Below are 19256 nucleotides of genomic sequence, written 5' to 3'. Positions count from 1 at the left end.
AATGTGTCAACAATCAATCATAGCTGTCCAAATAGATATTCCCTACCACTTTCTGCCGCGTGGTGGCAATAGCGTACAGAGCACTTGGCCTGGCTTTGCTTGGTCCAGGTTGTGCGCACAGTTATAGTCTATGTCATGGTCATGGTCAACTCGTGGAAAAAAAAAAAAAAAAAAAAAAAAAAACAAAACCCTGATCGTGTATAGCCAGCGACCACCCATAATGAGAAATCTGAAGCACAAAAGATCGTTTCTGTAAGCAGAGGGAAACCTTTTTAACCTGTGTAGGAAGTCTGTTAACACTTGCAGACAGCACACACACACACACACACACACACACCCTGGGAGGAATCACAGTGCAACCTTACTGCTGGCCACCGGCAAACGAAATGGAGCAGGTGGCTTTGCAGAAGTGGCTCGCTCAGTGACAGCTGCTGAGGGGAGGTTTCTGTGCACGAGACACAAAAACAATTATTGTCTTTATTCAGGAGACTGACTTGTGACACTAACAATATTCGGTTTAGGCGAAAGCTGTCATCTACACATTACACGAACTTGGGGAGTGTAGCGCGCAGTCACCATCTCGTCGTACATTCTTTCATTTTTATTTTACTCATCTCCCAGTGACACACTCAGGGGTTGTTCGGAGCAGTGAGGAGATGATGTCAATATTCCGTCTCGCACACTTGACAGCCGAGCAAATTCAATTGGACTGACTCCGCCTTGCTCATGCGGGACTTGTCCACGGGCTTTCCATACTACCGTGTGCCTGTCTGCACGCCTGGCGCTCTCTGACGGACCGAGCTCTATCCACGCTCTCCCCTGAACAACCCCCCCACCTCCCCACCCCCCAGTCACTCACCCTCATCACCAGCGAAGAGCAGTCTGACGCACAGGAACCCAAGCAGCAGCCAGGACTCTTTTCCCCGGGAGTGCGTGCGTGGCCACAACCGAGCAACATGTTCCCAGCGTGGAGACGGGGAAGGCGCACCGGGAGCTCGACGGTGGCGCCGCGGACCATGGATACAGCCGGACGGACCGGACAGGTCGGACAGGTGTGGGTGTCCTGTTGGATTCTGCTGTCGGCGACTTGTATCCTCAGCGCTCGGGCTCAAGGTAAGATGCGCAACTCAATTTCCCCCCCCTAATCACACAGTGTATCTACTGTTGTTGTTGGAGGCGTCTAGAGAAGCGCACAAGAAAGTCTGTGATAGGAATGTTTACTAGTAAATAAGGTTAAGCAAAAATATGAGGCAAACAAAAACTGCTCCAAAATGAGGCATTTACAGATCTGGTCATCTAGCCAAAGTTAGACCAGGTCTAACGCAATGCCTGACACACTGACGAAATTCTATTCCTTTTTGTCATTTCATTCCCCATACAGCAACGTGTGTAAACTGTTGTTTTCACCCTCCAACGCATTCCCCACTGTAACCACAAGGCCACTTTCAAGCTCTAAACGCTCAAGGAGCACAGCCTGCGTCTGCAGAACTGGACTATTACTACTGGAATATTTAGTGACAAACGCTGGCTGGTTCGAATAACCCTATTTGTAAGCAATTTAAAATGCATCAGACTATCCTAAGATTATTATAATATAGTATGTCACTCTAAAGAGTTCCGTTTTAGTGACTTTAAACCCTCTATATCACATCTTCATATTATTAGATTTACTGTTTCACAGTTGCATTTTTTAAAAAGGCTTGGGTATAGTTACTGTTTTAAAGGTCCACATGACTTGTAAAATCGTCTCTAATCTGTAGTGAAAACTGTGGAAAGACCAGCAGCCCTGCTGAGAAACCACAGAATAAATTGTTTCACTGCCTGCATAGTGAGCCGCCCCCATTGCCTATAGGCCACCTTAATAGCCTAGCAGAAGCAGTCATTAACTTGTATGAATATGACCATGGGACAATGAAGCAGGGCCGTTATTTGAAGGCTGTATTACATTTACCTAATGTCTACCATACACTCTTGCACTCTCACTTACAGGCTGTGTGGAAGTAATGTGCATGGTGCAGAGTGAACAAATCAAAACGTGGGTTTCATTCATGTCCAGCACGTCAGGCATGAACATGATCTACACTAATCATATACTGTTACTGTGAAATTGGTATCACTTGTCATCTGTCAGTGGTTGACCTGTACCTCTTGACCAATGCGACGGTAATGAGATATACAGTGGATGCTAGAGACAGAGAGCCAGCGAGAGCAAATTCCTGCCTCCATATTTCATAATTGGAAAAATATAACTGCCAGTAGTCACTGGAACTGAAGGTAAGTTGATAAAGGACAAAGCATATTGTATGGGCTTGCTGGGCTATGAATTTCATCAGCAGACATGATGTATATTCACATTAAAAGGCATTTAACCTTATGTTTCGAAATTCAACCACAAGGTCATGGTTTTTATTACAGAGTGGGATGCACAACCACAAAAGAAAGGTACATGTTTGTCATACAAATCCTTGCGGAATTTACTTCAATAGGTCCCAAGGGAGAAAAAAATGTCTCGTATTAGAAGTTGATTTGTATGAGAAGTGGTTCCTTTATGCACTTCCCATCTTATAATCACAATGCTCAGTGCACCAATGTGCTAAAAGCAGCATAATCCCTTTGCTTGTTTGTCTTTGAACAGGTCGCATTGCTCTAAAGTGCTCCCAACCTTATCTGAAAAGAGTCTCAGGCGTCTCTTATTATGCAGGGCACAGTTCCTCTAGCTGTTATTAGCATCCTTTTCTCAAGCTAACATGCCTGGAGTCTGTGAGGAGCTGTTGAGCGCTTCTAGGCTACTTCACAGGGCTTTACCTTTCCTCCCCAAACAGACCTCTTTCTCATCCTTGCAGTTGGTATTCAGGCCCCCTTGAACGTTCCCGGCTGCGCATTAGCATTGGTGAGAGATTCACCCCTCTGTCTGCCCGACTCTTTTCAATTGAGCAGGACCTCCTCTATGGTGTGCAATCGCAGCTCTAGGTTCTGTAACGAAGACGCAGTTGCTGTCTTTGCAGGGGGATCCACTTAGGATCCGAAGAGGTCTTGTTCTTCTGAAGTAGGAAGCAGATCTCATCCTCATGAGGCGTCGGTGTTTGCAAATGACTGGCAGCGTGGCTGTGCCTGTGCATAAAGTTAGGGATGCTGTAGCCATTCCCTGGGAGCGTAGGACCTCTGAGGATGTCATAAATTAGGCGATACACAGGCACATGAGGCCCCCAGGGAGACAGAGGTGGCATGTACTTGTTTTTCAGCAGGTTCCTACTGAGGCTCCTGCTGTGTTTAGTACTCCATGCTGCTCCATTGCACAAGGGGATACCTGATAGAGTCCACGGGGGGACCTTTCTCCTGCCACAGGCTGCTCTCAGCAGGCTGTTTTAAGACTGATTTAGACCCCCTCATCTGAATACCAAATAAATAGAGTGAGGTTTTGTCTTTCTTCACCTCATGGTGGTTTCTGTATCTCCCCTTCTGAAAGCCTCTGTTGCTGAAATCTATCCGTGTGTCTTGTGAGCAACTGCGTTTCTATGTGCATCTTGTTGTGTGCATCTGTAAAAGTGTGTGCGTGTGCACTTGCTGATGCTTATGTTCCTGTCTATTGAGCTTTAATCTAGATAGCAGCATTGACATTCTGCCAACCGGCAGCTGCTATAATTTTCTGGACGTACGTTATTATGCCGCTTGACAGCTGTCAGCCATTTCCAAATCTTTAAATCTTATGATAATCCACCATGCTTACAAAAAAGCATTTGTTTAAAACACTCTGAATCCTTGTGTGATTAAAACTCTCTGCTCTAATGCGGGCAACAGACCATAATTCATCTACATCTGTGACACACTAACACACGCACGCGCATGCAAACACATCCACAGAAAGATAGAAAAATCAATGTGTACAAGATTACACAACTCCATCAAGAGAAATATAATACAGTTTTAATAGAATCAAAGGCATCTCCTAGTTCCAACAAAGACTGATGACAAACCCGATCGTCTGCACCCACACGTACAACACTCCATCACAAATAATAGAAGGCTTAATCTGTTTTGCATGTAACTCCACAAAAGTAGACCCACATACTCACATTGATGCCACACTGGCCTCAGGCATCTGATTTTGCCATGATACTAAATCTTGAGCCCTATGTGATGAAATCATTGCATCTTCCTAAACTTAAAGCACTTTGATCACGTCACAAGTCCCATATGGTGCACAGTGACGTGGAAGTGGGAGTGCTTTAACTTCTTAGCTACCATACCATAATTACACATGGTGCATATTTATGGCATATGTATCTCCCTGTTTGGAGAAATGTAGTCAATTAAACATGTTTACTACTCCAGAGAGCTAACAGATGTCTGCTGAATTTGGACTAAATGCCTGTTTTCTTTCCTCCCGAACGTGGCTCACACCCAGAAAGACCGGGCGAGTGGTTCACGCACAGCCTCAGGTGAAACGCAGTGGCAGCCCGGCTTCCAAAATCAGACGCCTTGTGTGTCTTTCGGTGCCTGCCTCCCATGTCTGGCTGGTTGACTGCTTTTTCTCGGGCTGCCAAATGCTGTCGACACATGTTTATTCATGTTGCCACAGGATGCTTTATTCACCAAGATGGAACATATCACAGCTGAATGAGAAAAAAAAGAATCTGTGCTCACTGGCAGCAACATTTGAAATAAATGAATGAAAAAAAATCCAGATACCTTTTCAAAATCAATTGAATGGTAATGTTTCAGAGAAGAAAGAAAATGCAAGTGCCTCAAACATGTTTAAGGGTGACAAATGATTATTATCTACTTTATTGTTGAAGAACAATAAGGCTGCTGCGCTGTCAACATTTTTTAGCTTCAGGAGGCCTTTAATTGGCTCAGTCGAGCAGCAAAACTGTGTTTATAGTTCATAATGGAAATGTAATCAAATTAACTCGTACTGCAGGGTTTTTGGCATTCGCCCCTTGCCCAGTAATTGCCATTTGCCCACGGGGTTATGGTAATGGCTATTTGCATGGGGCAAAGAGTCCTATCTCCCACCATGTGTCTGTCATGCTGCCATATTAGGGTTTCTGACTGAAATTATTACTTACCGTGCAGGACTTTGCTCTTTTTTTCTGTGCTAGTGTTACTTTAATGGGAGTTTGTGCTGGGGGTTTTATTGGCTAAAGCAGGCACATAGTAAACTGGGTTGTTTTTTTTTTTTTAATGATAGGCTTAAGAAATCAAGGCATGATGGAATCTGTGTGGCAAATTCTTCACCCTACAAAAATCATGTTCTTCAGACTTTTCTTTACCCTCTGACAACCCCTCGTTGTCTTACTGGGTAAAAAAAATACAGTTTGGGAAAGGTATAGGCTACTGAAATTAGATTTTTCAATATCAGCAGCATTGACTGAGGAGGCAAGTCCTTCTTTTGGGGCCAATTTTAATCACATAGCTGAGAGTGGTTTTGTTTCCACATCTCCTTGTTTACTGATGAGACTGAAGGGAGAAACGCTGCAGGGGGAAACAGACAAATTCTTCACATATTAATTCTCCTGGCTAAAAGTCTAATCAATCTGACACAGGACTGGGAGGCACCTCTTCAACTATCAAGAACAAAAAGAAATGTCTCAGAACAGGCCCTGAGCTGAGACAGGAATTGAAAGAGGAAGTGACCTTGGATAGGGAGGGGAGGGTGCGAAGTGGCACTGTTCGTTTAATTTGTCTGATATCATTTTGACAAGGGAGCAAAGATGTTGTGTATGCCGCTTCATCAAAGTATCATTATAAGGAGCCATTTGAAAAGCACCTCAAAATGGTGTTATTACTTTCATCCAGGGAGAAAGAGGGATTGTACTGAGGCTGTATTCCTGGACCATACATCTGTCTGCAAGCCCCCAAGCTGTGCCATGTAAACATTTAAACAACACAAAGGCAACTCACTGAAAAACTGTGGTGAGAAACAATGCTTTTTACAGCATAATGTGTGCACTGAATCTCTGCTCTCATTCAGCTTGCCCCTCCTGGGGACTGGTGAGTGTATTCTTGTGTTGTGAATAAATGGCAAAAGAGGCAAAGAAAGAGAGATGGAGGATAAACTGTGGTGGTGGTGGTGGTGGTGGGGGGGGGGGGGGTTGCTGGGCCCATGGTTTTTTTTCCTCCCTCTTCTGGTAAAAACAACTGGTGATACCGATCCATTTTTCTTTCCCTGTACATTCACCCGAATGAATTCATATCTCAATGTTTTCCTACGTTCCTTTGCTGACCTCAAAGCAACATCACAACACTTGGTTATGTAGCCTTGCTACCACCAGCAGCAAGATTCCCCTGCAGTGGATAGACATGCCGAAATTGCTGTTTCGCTCAGTACAGATAGATGGGAAAGGAAATATAAAAGAGTCAGCTGAACAACAAGGCCCACAACATATGGAACTGAAGAGGACAAAGAGATACAGTATGCTCGTTATTTGCCTCCTTGTTTGACTATCAAAGCTGCATCTTCCAGCTGGTATTTCCAACTTTTATCTTGCTATTTGAAGAGAGTTTTTTTTTTCCTATAAGCATCCTGCATGGAAGTGGAGTCAGGGGTCAGCAGGTTGGCAGGACTGAGGGCAGAGAGACTGTTTCAGTCAGTGGCTTCCTATCCACGGGCAGGGTCTTGTCTGGAAAGAAGGAGTCTCCATGCTCTCCATCTGCAGGGCTGAGTTTGCTGCTCTGCTCAGGCTGTGCTTGGCAGCAGGCCTACCAGTCCCACTAGGGGGCCTGGCAAAATGCCTCTAGCTGCATCTCAATGCCTTGTGCTCACTATTGATTAGGGCCAGAGCTGACTCTTATTCCCCATTGTCCTGCTCTTGGCCACATGGGATCCCATATCATGTTTGATATCAGTTTTTGTCTCCCAATGCCTGCCTTCTTCCTTTTCCCCAGGATAGGCAGAGCTCAACATCAGGCCTTTCCCACTCCTGTCACATTCTGACAGCACTCCACCTTGACTGTAAACAAATGGCTTGCAACTGACAAACCAAGGGATGTCAATGTGGATGTTAAAGCATGGAACACGCAAAGGCATCAACTGGGATAAATCTAACAAAATTCCTACGTACAATCTCATCGTCTACCGCTTTTGTGGTTGTTGATAAGGAAATCCTGTCTGGTATGCCTGGCAGAGTAGAGTCAGTTGTCATTGTAGCATGGCAGCACTTTAATGTACACATATCTTTGATCACTGTCCTTGCCTCTAACATCAGCAGTGTCAGGTTAAAAAGTGTGATGGTGATGGAAGCTGACAGCAGAACTGCAGGCTTCTGCTCTATGGCTTGTGTCACATCTGGATTCCCTTTCCTTGGCCCCTCAGCACAAGCCATGAAAGCGCTTCAGGTGCGAGACTGAAAGCATATGGCGGGATTCAACCTCGGGTGAAAGCCCAGACAAAGGCTTTGTCCAACACTGAATGAAAGGATGCTTTCCTCTCCTGGGGCATGTAGCGAGATATGTGTGTATATGTGGTATCTTTTTTCTTTGTCATAGTTATCAGAGTATTAATCCAGCTAAACTTCTCGAGAACACATCAAGTGGCAACATACTCGACCGTAAGGTTCTGGATCATTACATTTTCATTTTATGCTAAGGAAAGAATTGCTTTACGATTTAAAGTCCTTAATCAAAAAACATAGAATGAACAAAGGCTTCAGCAAAATACAGGTGGCTTGACAGCTTGACTGCTTGAATGATACAAATTATGTAAGCGTACAGTAGTCGACATACAAAAATCAATACAGCCTAGCAGCTCCCATTGAAATCAACAAATTGAGAAACTTGAGGTATTCACTCTGCTTCAACATGCTTACAGGATTAATAGGTGCAGGGCCATGGAGAGCCAGTGTTTGACAATGAAGCATGAATCCGCCAATACGCAAATCGAGTCAGCCATGTGTTTCTGCCTGGAATGATTTAGGATCAGTTTGGGAGAGCTCCTCAGAGGTTAAGTAGGAAGTCTATGGTGCATTGCACCTCTGAAAGCAACCAATACTGACAAGGATAAAAGAGATCCTGTGCAGATACATTTGCCTATTTATTTTAATTTCAGAGGCAGCTTGAAAAAGGAATCTAATAAGAGTGCCTTTATTGCTTTAATGCATGTTAGCAGATGCACAAACATGCTCACAGCAACAGTGTGCATGCACACTTACACGTAAACACTTTTTCTTCCTGTAACACATGCATCCACACACACACAAGCACGCCTGCGGATTGTTTCATTATCGCTAAATGGAGCTTTCTCAAAAGACCAAACCAGTATTTGAATGCTGTTTTCGGCACAACTAATGAAAGTGGGGCACAGCCATGGTGTCTCATGTGAATAGACGAAATCAGAATCAGCTTTTTTCACTGTGAAACGTCATGTTCGGATGGTCCTCTGTGCAAAATACTTTCCAATTTAACCTGTCTCCCTGCCATGTCGCAGTCTCTGCCAACTGCAGTGAAGTGGCAGAGAGAGGGGAATGGGGGGGTGATGGGGGGATGAATATTGCCATGGACGTTGTGAGGAGGCAACGGGTGGGGGTGGGGGGGTGGTCTGTGGGGTGGGGGCTGGGTGGGGTATTGATGAAGGAAAAGAAAGGAGAGCGCTGCATCAGTGGGGTAGAGATTGCTGTAGTGTACAGTAGCACAAATCCTAAATTCTGTGCAGATCCGACGGTAGCTAGGAAACAGCTGACAGTAAAATGGGGGGATCAAAGGGATTACTGTGCCCAGTTTGAGCCCAAACAGTAACCCTTCCACTTCTCCCACTGCCAGCCTTTTTAGACACTCACCCCTGTATTTCAGTGGTGAGTTCGGCCTGTTAGACGCAACCCATCTCTAGTTATTCTCCCCTGGGTCTAATTGTTTAATTTGGAATCACCCCTTTACACACTCTTTAGCTCTTACATGGTCTCACAGACAGGCAGTATACAGAAAAAGGTCACAGTTTCAATTTTAGAAGAGAAGTAGGCTGAGTGCAAGACACTCACTCTAACACACTCGCACACACACGCAGGCTACACAAAAGTACAAATGCCTACACACAAATAATCCAGACAAAACAAAGACACAGCATCTGATGGAAGAGGATGCACATGTCAGACGCAATCAGCGCTGCCTTTTGTGATCTGAGTGAGATTTCCTGTCACTGGGGCTTGAGACACAGCCTTTTTAATTCTGCAGGGGACTGCCATGTCCCAGATGCCTTGGTCACTGTCTCTTCTTGTTTCAGAGCCGGATAGAAGTACCTAAACAAACGAGCCCAAGCGTCCCCTGTTGGGGACATGTGCTGTACTACACCGGGAGGACTTCTGACAATGTTGCCCCCCTCCCACACGTCTCTGCGCTGGAGACTCGTGAACACACTCAAGCCTAACACAGAGCTTTCACCCAAGAGAGTAAAGCCAAATCGGATCTGCATCACATGTGACATACATATGATGGTTCAAAACTGATTTGTGATGCCTGACTTAAGCGAGAGCATTATGGCAGCAACAAAGGCAGGGCTGGCTCTTGTTGTCCCCCCAAACCAACATTATTTCACCGTTCTGCATATGGACACATGATGGCTGCAGCTGCTCTGACTTGTGTTGCTGTTGCAGAGGACTCAGGCTAAATTTCAGCATCATTGTCCTCAAAGCTTTCACAAATTGCTGGTCAAGCTTTTTTAATTTGCAAGTGGGGGGCTTTCAAGGACTAATTTCCTTGTTCTGTGAAAGGGAATGTTTGAGCACATATCTTATTGTAGCAATGCTGGACATGTTCTTTGCCTGTGGGGACAGCAGAAATGGGAGAGTCAGTGGGATTATATCAGTTTAATGAAGTTGCTCTGGCCGATGTTTAATTTCATGAAATTCAATTAAAAAGCTTTATTTCCATTTCTGTAATCACTCAAGGGGTTGCCGTCATTAGATTACAGGGGAGGAATTGTGAGAAGAAATTGCCAGTCAAAAACGTGTTCTTTGAGTGCTTGTTATGCTGATCCACTAGTGCGTTTCAAATACATGTCACTGAATATTTTGACTCTATAACAAGAGAAGAGCTGCAACAGAAAACTTAACTGTAGGCAGGTAAGGGGAAAGAGTGCAGTAAGGACTCGGCTGAGTTTGTGCGGTACGCAGACATTGGGAGAAGTACAGCTGTTAGATGTGGACAATAGGTGCAATCACTTCAGCACAGCAACTAGCTTTCTTCTTTCATCTTTGTGTGTGGGCCTGTTATGACTATATGCGTATGTTAAAGTGGACACAACACTCTTTCTGCCCTCCCTGACTGCATTAGTGAGGAATAGCGAGGAAGAGAACAAGAGACAAGGCAAATGACAGAGAGAACATGTACCCTACCAGCCTCCTTACAAACACAGACTGCAGAGCTGACATATGCAAACTCAAAGGGTGGCGGTGTTTAAAAGCTTTAATCACACCACTGCTCAGAGCCCAATGTGGCATTGCACTCTGCATCATTGAAAGCTTGTTTTATTAATGTTGTCCAGAGTGAAGTACGGTGGGGTAGAGGGTGGGGGGTAGCAGCAGCAGCGGCACTGGTGGTGCTGGAGGGGGGTGGTGGTAGTGCATTGTGCTCGTGATTTAAAGTGGGGTGGAGCAGAAACAATGGCCATGAAAAAAACATGGCAAGGCTGTGAGAAGCAGCCCACTTCCATTTACTTTAGTAGGCACGGTGCCCAAAATGGTACACGGGGGGGAAAGTGGATGTGCGGTATATAGAGAGGAACATTCACCTATGACATGTCTTAATGATTCGAGGAAAACAGTATTTATACGATGTCAGAATGTCCGGTGGTGTGAGACGTAGCAGAGGAGTGGATTTTTTTTCTCTAGGGTATCACTCACAGAGGAAAAACTTGACTCTTGTGCTCTTGGTTGACTCTGTAGAATTAGTTCATCATGTGCTTTATGTGACACATACAAACCAATAAAGGCAAAGTATGCTGTCTTTGAGCGAGCGGGCGAAGTTAAATCTCATGTGAGTCTAATGCCTAATTGCTCTCATTAGCAGCCGACGTTCACACCAGTTATTCTGCACAATTAACTGGCTGCCACCGAGATGTTATGAGGCAGAATATTGCGGTGGGTCAAGGGAAGAAAAGGTTGTAATTAATTCTCACTTAAATTAATGATTTCATATTTCAAAGGCTGGTACAATGGCATTTTTTTTGTTGAGAATCCCCAAGGGGAGACCACTGATGAGTGTTTTTTTTTTTCTTTTTTTGCGTGTGTGTGTGTATGTGTGTGGAAATGAGGAAGTGTGCGCAGTTGATGGAAATCAGGAGCCATTGTTGTTTGACAGTAGGCACCTTTGCAGTGATTGCCTGTGTTATTAATTTGTGAGATGAGAGGAGGCAGGCTCCTCCAGCCTCTGATGGTTACGCACCGCATTAAAGAACTGCTGTTATGAATGACACTCAGGACTAATGAATATGAATACATTTACAAAAATAGGCACGGGCTCCCCTCTCAGTGCAGATTGGGAGTGACAGTCACATTGGCTGGGCATGGTTGATGAGAGAGGGAACCGCTGCCCCTGGAGATGGAGGATGTTGCAGGGATCAGACAAACAACCCACACAAACACGCGCATACACACACATTCACACACAGACGAATGCCCCGGCACGATGACATTCAAAAAAGCTCCACCATTTAAGACCGACAAGCTTGTCATCTTGTGATACTATTTACTCACTGGACACAAACAATCTGATATATCAAAGCCAGTGACTACCTCACTGTTATGTACCTGAAATAATAATTATCCTATTATCCATCAAAGCTAATTGCTCCATTTGTGCATGATATCACAGCGAATAGATCATTTATTATTGTGTGTGAAATATCGAGCAGGTGGGTAGCTTGAAAGAGGATTTCTCTTACTTTTAGAAATACTCAGGTGGCATATTGTTAGCTCATGATTTATGCTGCACAAACATTACATTTACATTGCCTGTCAACCAATTTATAGACCGTTTCCTGTGGAAATAAAGTGCAGTAATTTATTGTCATTAACACACAATGCATTACTTTGAGACTGACTTTGGGGACATGAAGATATGTCAGTTTATCTCTCGGTGGTTGTAATTTGGCATTTAAACACAGTCATTATCTCACATGGCCATTAATAATGAACCAAAGTTAAATGAAAGGCATTTGTTCTTATTGTATCCAGTGTTTGAAGAGGAATGCTGTTATTTCTATTGTTCATTTTTTGACTGCTGCTGTTTGAAACCAGTGGCAGAAATATGAAGTATGAAATATTTTTTTATTCTTCTTGACTTGAAACCATTTTCAGAGTAATCTATCACATGTGCAGTCCATCTCACACAGGCTTGTTTCTCTAAAGATGTATTTCATTTTTCTATTTATCAACATCAAAAGCCCTGACCTCAAAAAAACCCACAGTCCTCCCACCCCACAGCCATCGCTGAAATTCAGTATCACTGAGTGTGTTCTTTTCTTTAACACAGATGAGAGATATGGCAAACAAAAATATGCAAATGCGTTCATCTGCTTCCCTCGGTAGGCGACGATTTTAATTGATTAATTGTGATGTTTATTTGATTGGTTGTGGCTTAAGTGTTATTTGTCAGGCTGTTGAGCTGAGGTGCAACAGTGTGACGACCCCCCCCCCCGCTTCTAATTTTCCCCTGAAAAAAAAGTTAATGTCCTTATTTTTTTCCAAGTTTGAAGCACAGGCAAGACCAATCCCTCAAAGATTTGTGAAGGACTTTGATTGAGATAAGTGGGATACTCATTGGCTCTGACAGACGTAACCTTGGTGAGTGTTCTCTGGCAGCCACTTGAGGAGCATGGCAGACTGTGAGCGCCGGACACTGGGCATGACTGACACGGCGGCGCTAACCTTGAGCCAGGTTCCTGTAGAGCAGCGGCTCAGTATTTAAGGCCCAGAGAAAACTCATTGAGCAGCTGACTTAACTGGGTTAGACTGCACCCATGGATGCGAGCCATCAAACTGAACTAATTAACAGCTGAAACAACCTTGAAAGCTGCAGACAACAGTGTGTTAGCAGCATTTGCCCCCCCGCACCACACTCATTCCCCCCACTATTTTCTAGTGTCTGTGCTATATGCCGTGCTACTCAATTCATTTATTTTGCACTTGAATAACAGTTACTTCATAATCTTTTCTCACCAGCTGAAATTAGGTTAGAAGTACCTTCCCATCAAACCATTCTGTTGAAAATTGGAGAGGCATAAAAGACAGATAAAAGCACTACATGTTGCCCCTGAAAAAACATGTTGGTTTGTGGGGTTGGAGACAAGAAGGGAGGGAGCAGATGCAAGAGCAATTTCAGAAAAATGCACACCACTTTCTAGGATGCTCATGAAGACTCTACTTGATGGGATGACTCATTTATTTGCTTGTTATTTGTATGTCAGCGTGTCTGCATTGCATGTTCGTGGTGTTGCCCCAGAAAGCAAGCGTCCGTGCTTTCGACTTATGTTCACATGAACCCGAAAACAGCAAAAAGGATTTCCTCAAAGGGGAGATTCATCAAATTCTGTCAGATTTGAACTCTCATACCACTGAGCCCCAGGGATTCTGTTTGATTTCCTCCTGATTCAGCAAGGCTGCCATTTTCTTCTGAGGATAGTTTGGTGCGGAGCTGCTGCTGGGGGTCAGGGGCCAATTCAACGTTATTGAATAATAAATAAATAGAAATGTGTTCCAGCTGTAGCTGATCCCTGTTGTTTCTTCTGCTCTCACTTCCCTGGGCAGACAGACAGCAGCTGGGGCCTTGTATTTGCTGTAATGGCCTGTATATATGCAGGGTTTCATATTTCAATCACCGCCACGGCAGCAGAAATAGGTGGTTTAAGATGAAGTTGAAATTGGAAAGTGGCTATCGTGTCTGCATGAGGAAACACATTTGAATCCCGGTGGAGAAGGTGCTTGGCAGCTGCATCTGGAACACAGACTGACAAGTCCTTAGGAGTGGAGTTAAAGTTAGAGCCACAAGTGCTCGTGCGCCTTTCAAGCCTGAGCCAAATTATTTTTCCAGCGGAGGTCGCATCAGGGACATGAGATTTGAGGAAGTATTTCATAATAGCCTCATAATCAATGATTCATCACTGGAAATATTAATGAGCCATAAATGATGTATTGGACTCTGATGAGGTAGATCTACAATCACATCGTTAAATGTCACAGGGCTGTTCATTCATGGTAATAAGGTATTTGTAATAATTAATGTTATGTGTTATTTGGCTATAAAGTCTGTAAGGGAAATGATATGCCAGCATACATTCATTTGATTTTCGTAGTTGTACTGTAAGGCCGCCGAAAATGAGTTCGAGAGTTTCACCTTCATTTCTTGCTGTCACTTATTTCTGTTACTCACAGTCTCTTCTCTCTGCTACATTAACTGAATATTCATTATGTGGCTAATAGTGGTGCCTTTGAAGAGGAATGATCATATTTAATTTTCTCGCCTGAGAAGGAACAAGTCAGTGAGGGGAGCGAGCAGGAGAGAGGAGTGTATGGGAAAGATAAAGGGGAGGGAGTGAGAGAATTAGATCAAGCGATGAATGGAGCGGCACAGGGGCATGGAATTTATGGACAGGCAGGGGGTGGCGGGGGGGTGAGATGAGTCCCCAGATTACAATATGATTATATCAGTCTATCTGCCTGATAGCATTGATTGACCCCGCACCTGTGTCTCCACAACTTGACCACCTGTCAATGCCAGTGCAGTGTATGAGGTTGCATTGTTCTCCCCCCCCCCCACATTGAGGGGTCTTTCTTTCTACTTTTTTCCCACCTCCCTCCCTTTAGTCTTGGCAAGATGTGTATGTGTGTTGGGGGGGGGGGGGGGGGGGATCAGATTATGAGAAAAAAAACTAAACCAGTGGCCGCAGCAGTATTTCTTCGCTCCAGCAGCTGCAGTGCCTGGCTGCGTTTATCGCTTTATCGATTACCATCACAAGGCAGTAATTTGCCGGGACTTGCAGGGACATGATTAAAGATCCGCAAGCGATGCATGGTGGCTCAAGTTGGTGCCGGGGTGTCATGTTGATCAACATGCGCTGACACACATACACGCATACACAGACACTAACACACTGGTAAGCAGGGAGCGTTCAAGGGGAAGGAGGGGAGAGGGTGGGGGGTGGGGAAGACAAGGGAGTGCATTCCTGTCATAGACATCAATGGCTTTAAATCTCCTGAGCTAACCTTTTAATGCTCTCAGATCCTTATGGCTCGCTGGATAATTGATTGTGTTTGGTCTAATGGGATTAAGAGGCAGTAGTGGCCTTGGGCTGGACGCAGTGGCAGTGATGGCAGCAGTGGTAGCGGATTGGAAGATGGAGAGGTAGATAGAAGCAGAGAGTGAATGGAGTGTGGATTGAATTGAGGCAGAGGTGTGTGTCCGTGTGTGTGTTTGTGTAAGAAGAGAAGAGACAGAGGGAGACAGAAAGAGTGAGACATAGCGACAGAGACAGAGAGGCAGGGCAGAGACAGAGAAAAGCAGCAGATTTGAAAAAGACTGAAAGGAGAGGGGATAAAAACAGGGTGGATAGATAGCTGCAGGTCTGCTTCTCAGTCCATCCCTAATTAGCTGTATAAGAAAACCAGGGAGCTGATGGTATCCCCAAGTGAAAAGCTTGTTAGCGTAAGAGATGCTATCTGCCGGCTATTGGTTTTGGCTGTGTTTTGCACACTGGGTGAGTCACTGGGTCTGCGGTGTGCAGCGAGATGAAAGCGGCGGGAAAATGAGAGCCAAGGTGGTGAGGCCCACCTCACTCCCCACCCCCACCGCCTTATCACCAGGGATAAAGCCTGTCCCATCCTAACTTATCAACATCCACTGTGCTTGAGCTTCATCCCTAACACCAGAGCTTGTTTGAATGTGTCAGTCTGCTAGCCCCCCTTTCTTCTCTGAATTATTTTTAACTTCCCTCCACACTTGGGATGAGATAAAAGCAGAAGTTTGTGTGGGAGAGTAGTGAGGGATGAGGCTGCGGTTAGTACATTTTTTTTTTTCTGCTGGAGTTTTCACTCACTGCCTTGTCGCGCTGTATATTGCAGCCGCGCGTCTGGAATCCCTAGTCTATTGATGCGGGTGCGTGGCTCCATCAGGAGCGCACACGCTGCACAGAGCTGTCATCGTCAGCGCACGTTTTTTGCAGTTTTTATGTCTACGCCCTCTCTAGTACTACACCTCCCTCTCCATTTATGTTGCATACTGCCAGGCGAAGCCTCATAGTATGGGGGTTAACAAGGTCTGTCATCGCTGGATTGCTGGCTCTATTCATAAGTCCAGCCAGCCAGATCATACCACAGATCCAGGTTTTGTCTCTAGTGAATAGACAGACTGCTGCAGCCCACCGGCCCTTTATACTGGGCCACGTTTTCACTTGGGCTCAGAATATGCCAGGTCAGGATAACTGTTGCCATTTTGGTGGGCGGCAGAAGGCATTTTGCCAGCTTCCTGTGGCGAGAGTGGTGAAGCTAAAATGTGTTATTGTGCGCTATGTGTCTGTGTATACATTGGTGACAGTGCAAGTGTCGGCAGAGAGAAAGCACAGCAGAGACGAGAGAAAAGGCAGATGGTAAATCCAGTGTGTACAGAGTAGACTGCGTGTGTCTGCTTATGCTCTGGTGGGAATATGAGAGAGCACGGGGGCACTGCACAGCGCATGAAAAATCATCCTGTGTTTGCGAGTTAGAGAAAATGTGTCTCTCTGACCTGGCTGTCTGCCTATTCTTGTCGAGGAGACGACAGGTGATGGGGTTGCTATGGTTACCTGGAGTAGGGGTGGGGTTGGAATGAGTGTTTTTGTGCGGTGGCCTCGCAATTTCACATTTAGAACTTTTTTTATGCCTCACATGTTCCAGTTTTGTTTAGGTGATGGGTGATATTGTAGCGCCATATGGGTGCAGCAGGTGTTACTAGTAGCTGGGTGCCAGTCTGTGCACATAGTGGGTGTTAGAAAGAGCTATCAGTCAGCCCCTTTCTCGCTCCATGGAGACTTCCCAGAGAGCTGTGTTGTCCCTACAAGGGCCAGATGCTGCCTTGGTTTGCTCTGCTGCCCTCTTTCCTCTCTTCCCTCGTTCCCAGGCCCACATCAAACACGCGCAGCCCATTTCCCCCACAGCTCTAAATCTCTTTAATTCCATCATCTGTTGCCCATTGAGGGCAGCAATTTAGTCTTTACGCAGCATTTTAGTGTGCCATTAAAAATTCTGTGAGGTTGGTGGCCAGGCCCTGTAGCGGAGAGGTGGCCAGTCTTCAATCTGTGTCTCTGTGTCTAACCTCTGCATTGCCATCCCCTGAGACATATCCAACCATAAAGATAGTGTTTGAACAGCTCGGCCTGAGCACATAGAGAATACATTACATATTCCCTACACGCCAAGCTCGACCACTCCATCATGATGACTGTCTACATCATTCATATATTGTGATAACCAGAGAGGCCACACTATGGTGTAGTGAGGGGCTGCCTGAGTAGTTATCAAGTAGATTTTTTTTGCTTTTTTTTTTAACAGTTAACAGTCTTATACATTTAGAAGGTAGTTGCTTCAGTATCTGGCAATCGTATGGTCTGACCTTAAGCAACATCTGGAGGGGAAGGTTATAAGTGCTGCTGCATGGATTTTATAGACTCTAGTTTTATGTAATTTCCAGCAATTTCACCATTACTTTTACAGTGATTGGAAACTGGCTGTGCTCGGTTAATGACTTCCCTATCTCCCAGATGGAGAGCAACACCCACACTCAAAACAATGACAGAACAATGACTTGCAAAGTAATTCTGTCTCGCAGGATGATACCAGTATGAATTGTTTACATCATTACAGCAGCAGCACTCCAGACTAACCTGAAGCTTCTCAAGCTTAATAAGCAAGCTGGTTTTTTGCCCCCTGTATTGAGTCAGGGGTCTCCTGAGGTTGGGTTTCGCTGGTTCACTCCTACTAATGGGTGGTGGTGGGTGTCCTTAGCAGACCTGACATTGACACAAAGAGTGATCAGCCTGTTTAATCAGTGGAGTGTCTTGCAGCAAAGTCTTCTTAATTAATGTTAACATCTCTAAATACCTGCATAAACAAATCTAATAAAAAATAATGATAATGGAGAGATATTTTTTTCTTTTAGTCTTGATAGAACCAGAGTATTTTATCCCCTCAAAAGAATTCTCCTTTCTTTGCTTATGTCAGTTGAGAAATTGTAAAAGCCCTCCAGAGATCTTACCAAACCGTAGTATTATACCACGGTCTTATCAAGACTTGCACATACTTCTTGGCAGGGTCACAATGACCAAATGAGAGATCAGTGTCAAGTGTCCCTGGAAGAGGCAGCACAACTCAGGCACGCTCAGTGAATGAGTCATAGTACATAGACCAGCACCATCATCAAAATGAATCATTGGATTTATCTGTAGCGCGATGTGAATCATTCCGCTCGTGGTCTATGTGCACATTTAAGCAACTATTTTTTTCCACACTTGCTTATCACACTGCATTTACCAGGATGGATGCAGAATGTGTTATACCACGTAGTATTCCAACCAGTCGAACACAACAGAGATGATGTTTATTGTTGAGAAAAGACCCCCACCCCCCCGCCCGACATTCATCTGTTTGATGAGATTATTATCAGTAAATATTTCCTGTCTACCTATTTACTCTGGTATCTCATTGGCAGAGGCATGCGCCCATCTGGGAGTGTTTTTCACCCAGTATCTCACAGACAAAGATAAACACTGGTGTTGTTTGCTGGTGAGCTGATGTCAACACCGGTGATGTCACTGATACCCATTGTAACAAACAAAAACCGCGAAACAATGATACGGGATTAGCTGCCCGCCGATCAGGGACAGGCCCAAGGGTAGCAGGAGAGAGATACCGGGGGGCCTGTGCAGCACTTCGGTTCAGCACATCTCACTGACAGCTGCCTGTCCACATGTCAGCCAGCATAACAAGCCTAATCCACGGCTGCGTGACACCTCATACGTACAGCAGCAGTGACAGTAAGGAGAGCAACAACATGCCCCCCCCCACAAATTCCTCTCTCTCTCTCTCTGGAAATGCTAGGTGCTGGATTATTCCTTGGTGTGGCAGATCATCCGCGGCCCTCTCACCCACCCAGTCAGCCTCAGAGGTGGATTAGAGGTCTGGTAATCTGACTGTATGCGGTGACACATGTCAACCATGGGATGTCTAGAGAGAGGAGCTGGGGTGAATTAAAAATGGCTGGGTAATCCAGGCTACACAGCCCCCCCCAAGAGTCTTTCA

General features: G+C 45.0%; 1 protein-coding gene across 1 annotated transcript in view; it reads left to right on the top strand.

The window, feature by feature from the left end:
* The first annotated feature begins 314 nt into the window (after positions 1 to 314).
* Positions 315 to 19256, top strand: part of LOC108902737 (protein sidekick-2-like) — an 81666-nt gene continuing 62724 nt past the window's right edge. The window contains 1 exon segment of the mRNA XM_018704728.2: positions 315 to 1113. Within this exon segment, the coding sequence (XP_018560244.1) occupies positions 957 to 1113 (157 nt within the window). The 5' untranslated portion in view covers positions 315 to 956.

The sequence above is a fragment of the Lates calcarifer genome, linkage group LG11 (genome assembly GCF_001640805.2).
Source record: "Lates calcarifer isolate ASB-BC8 linkage group LG11, TLL_Latcal_v3, whole genome shotgun sequence".
NCBI lineage: Eukaryota > Metazoa > Chordata > Actinopteri > Centropomidae > Lates > Lates calcarifer.
The sequence above is the reverse complement of the archived record's forward strand: the minus strand, read 5'-3'. Positions and strand labels throughout refer to the sequence as shown.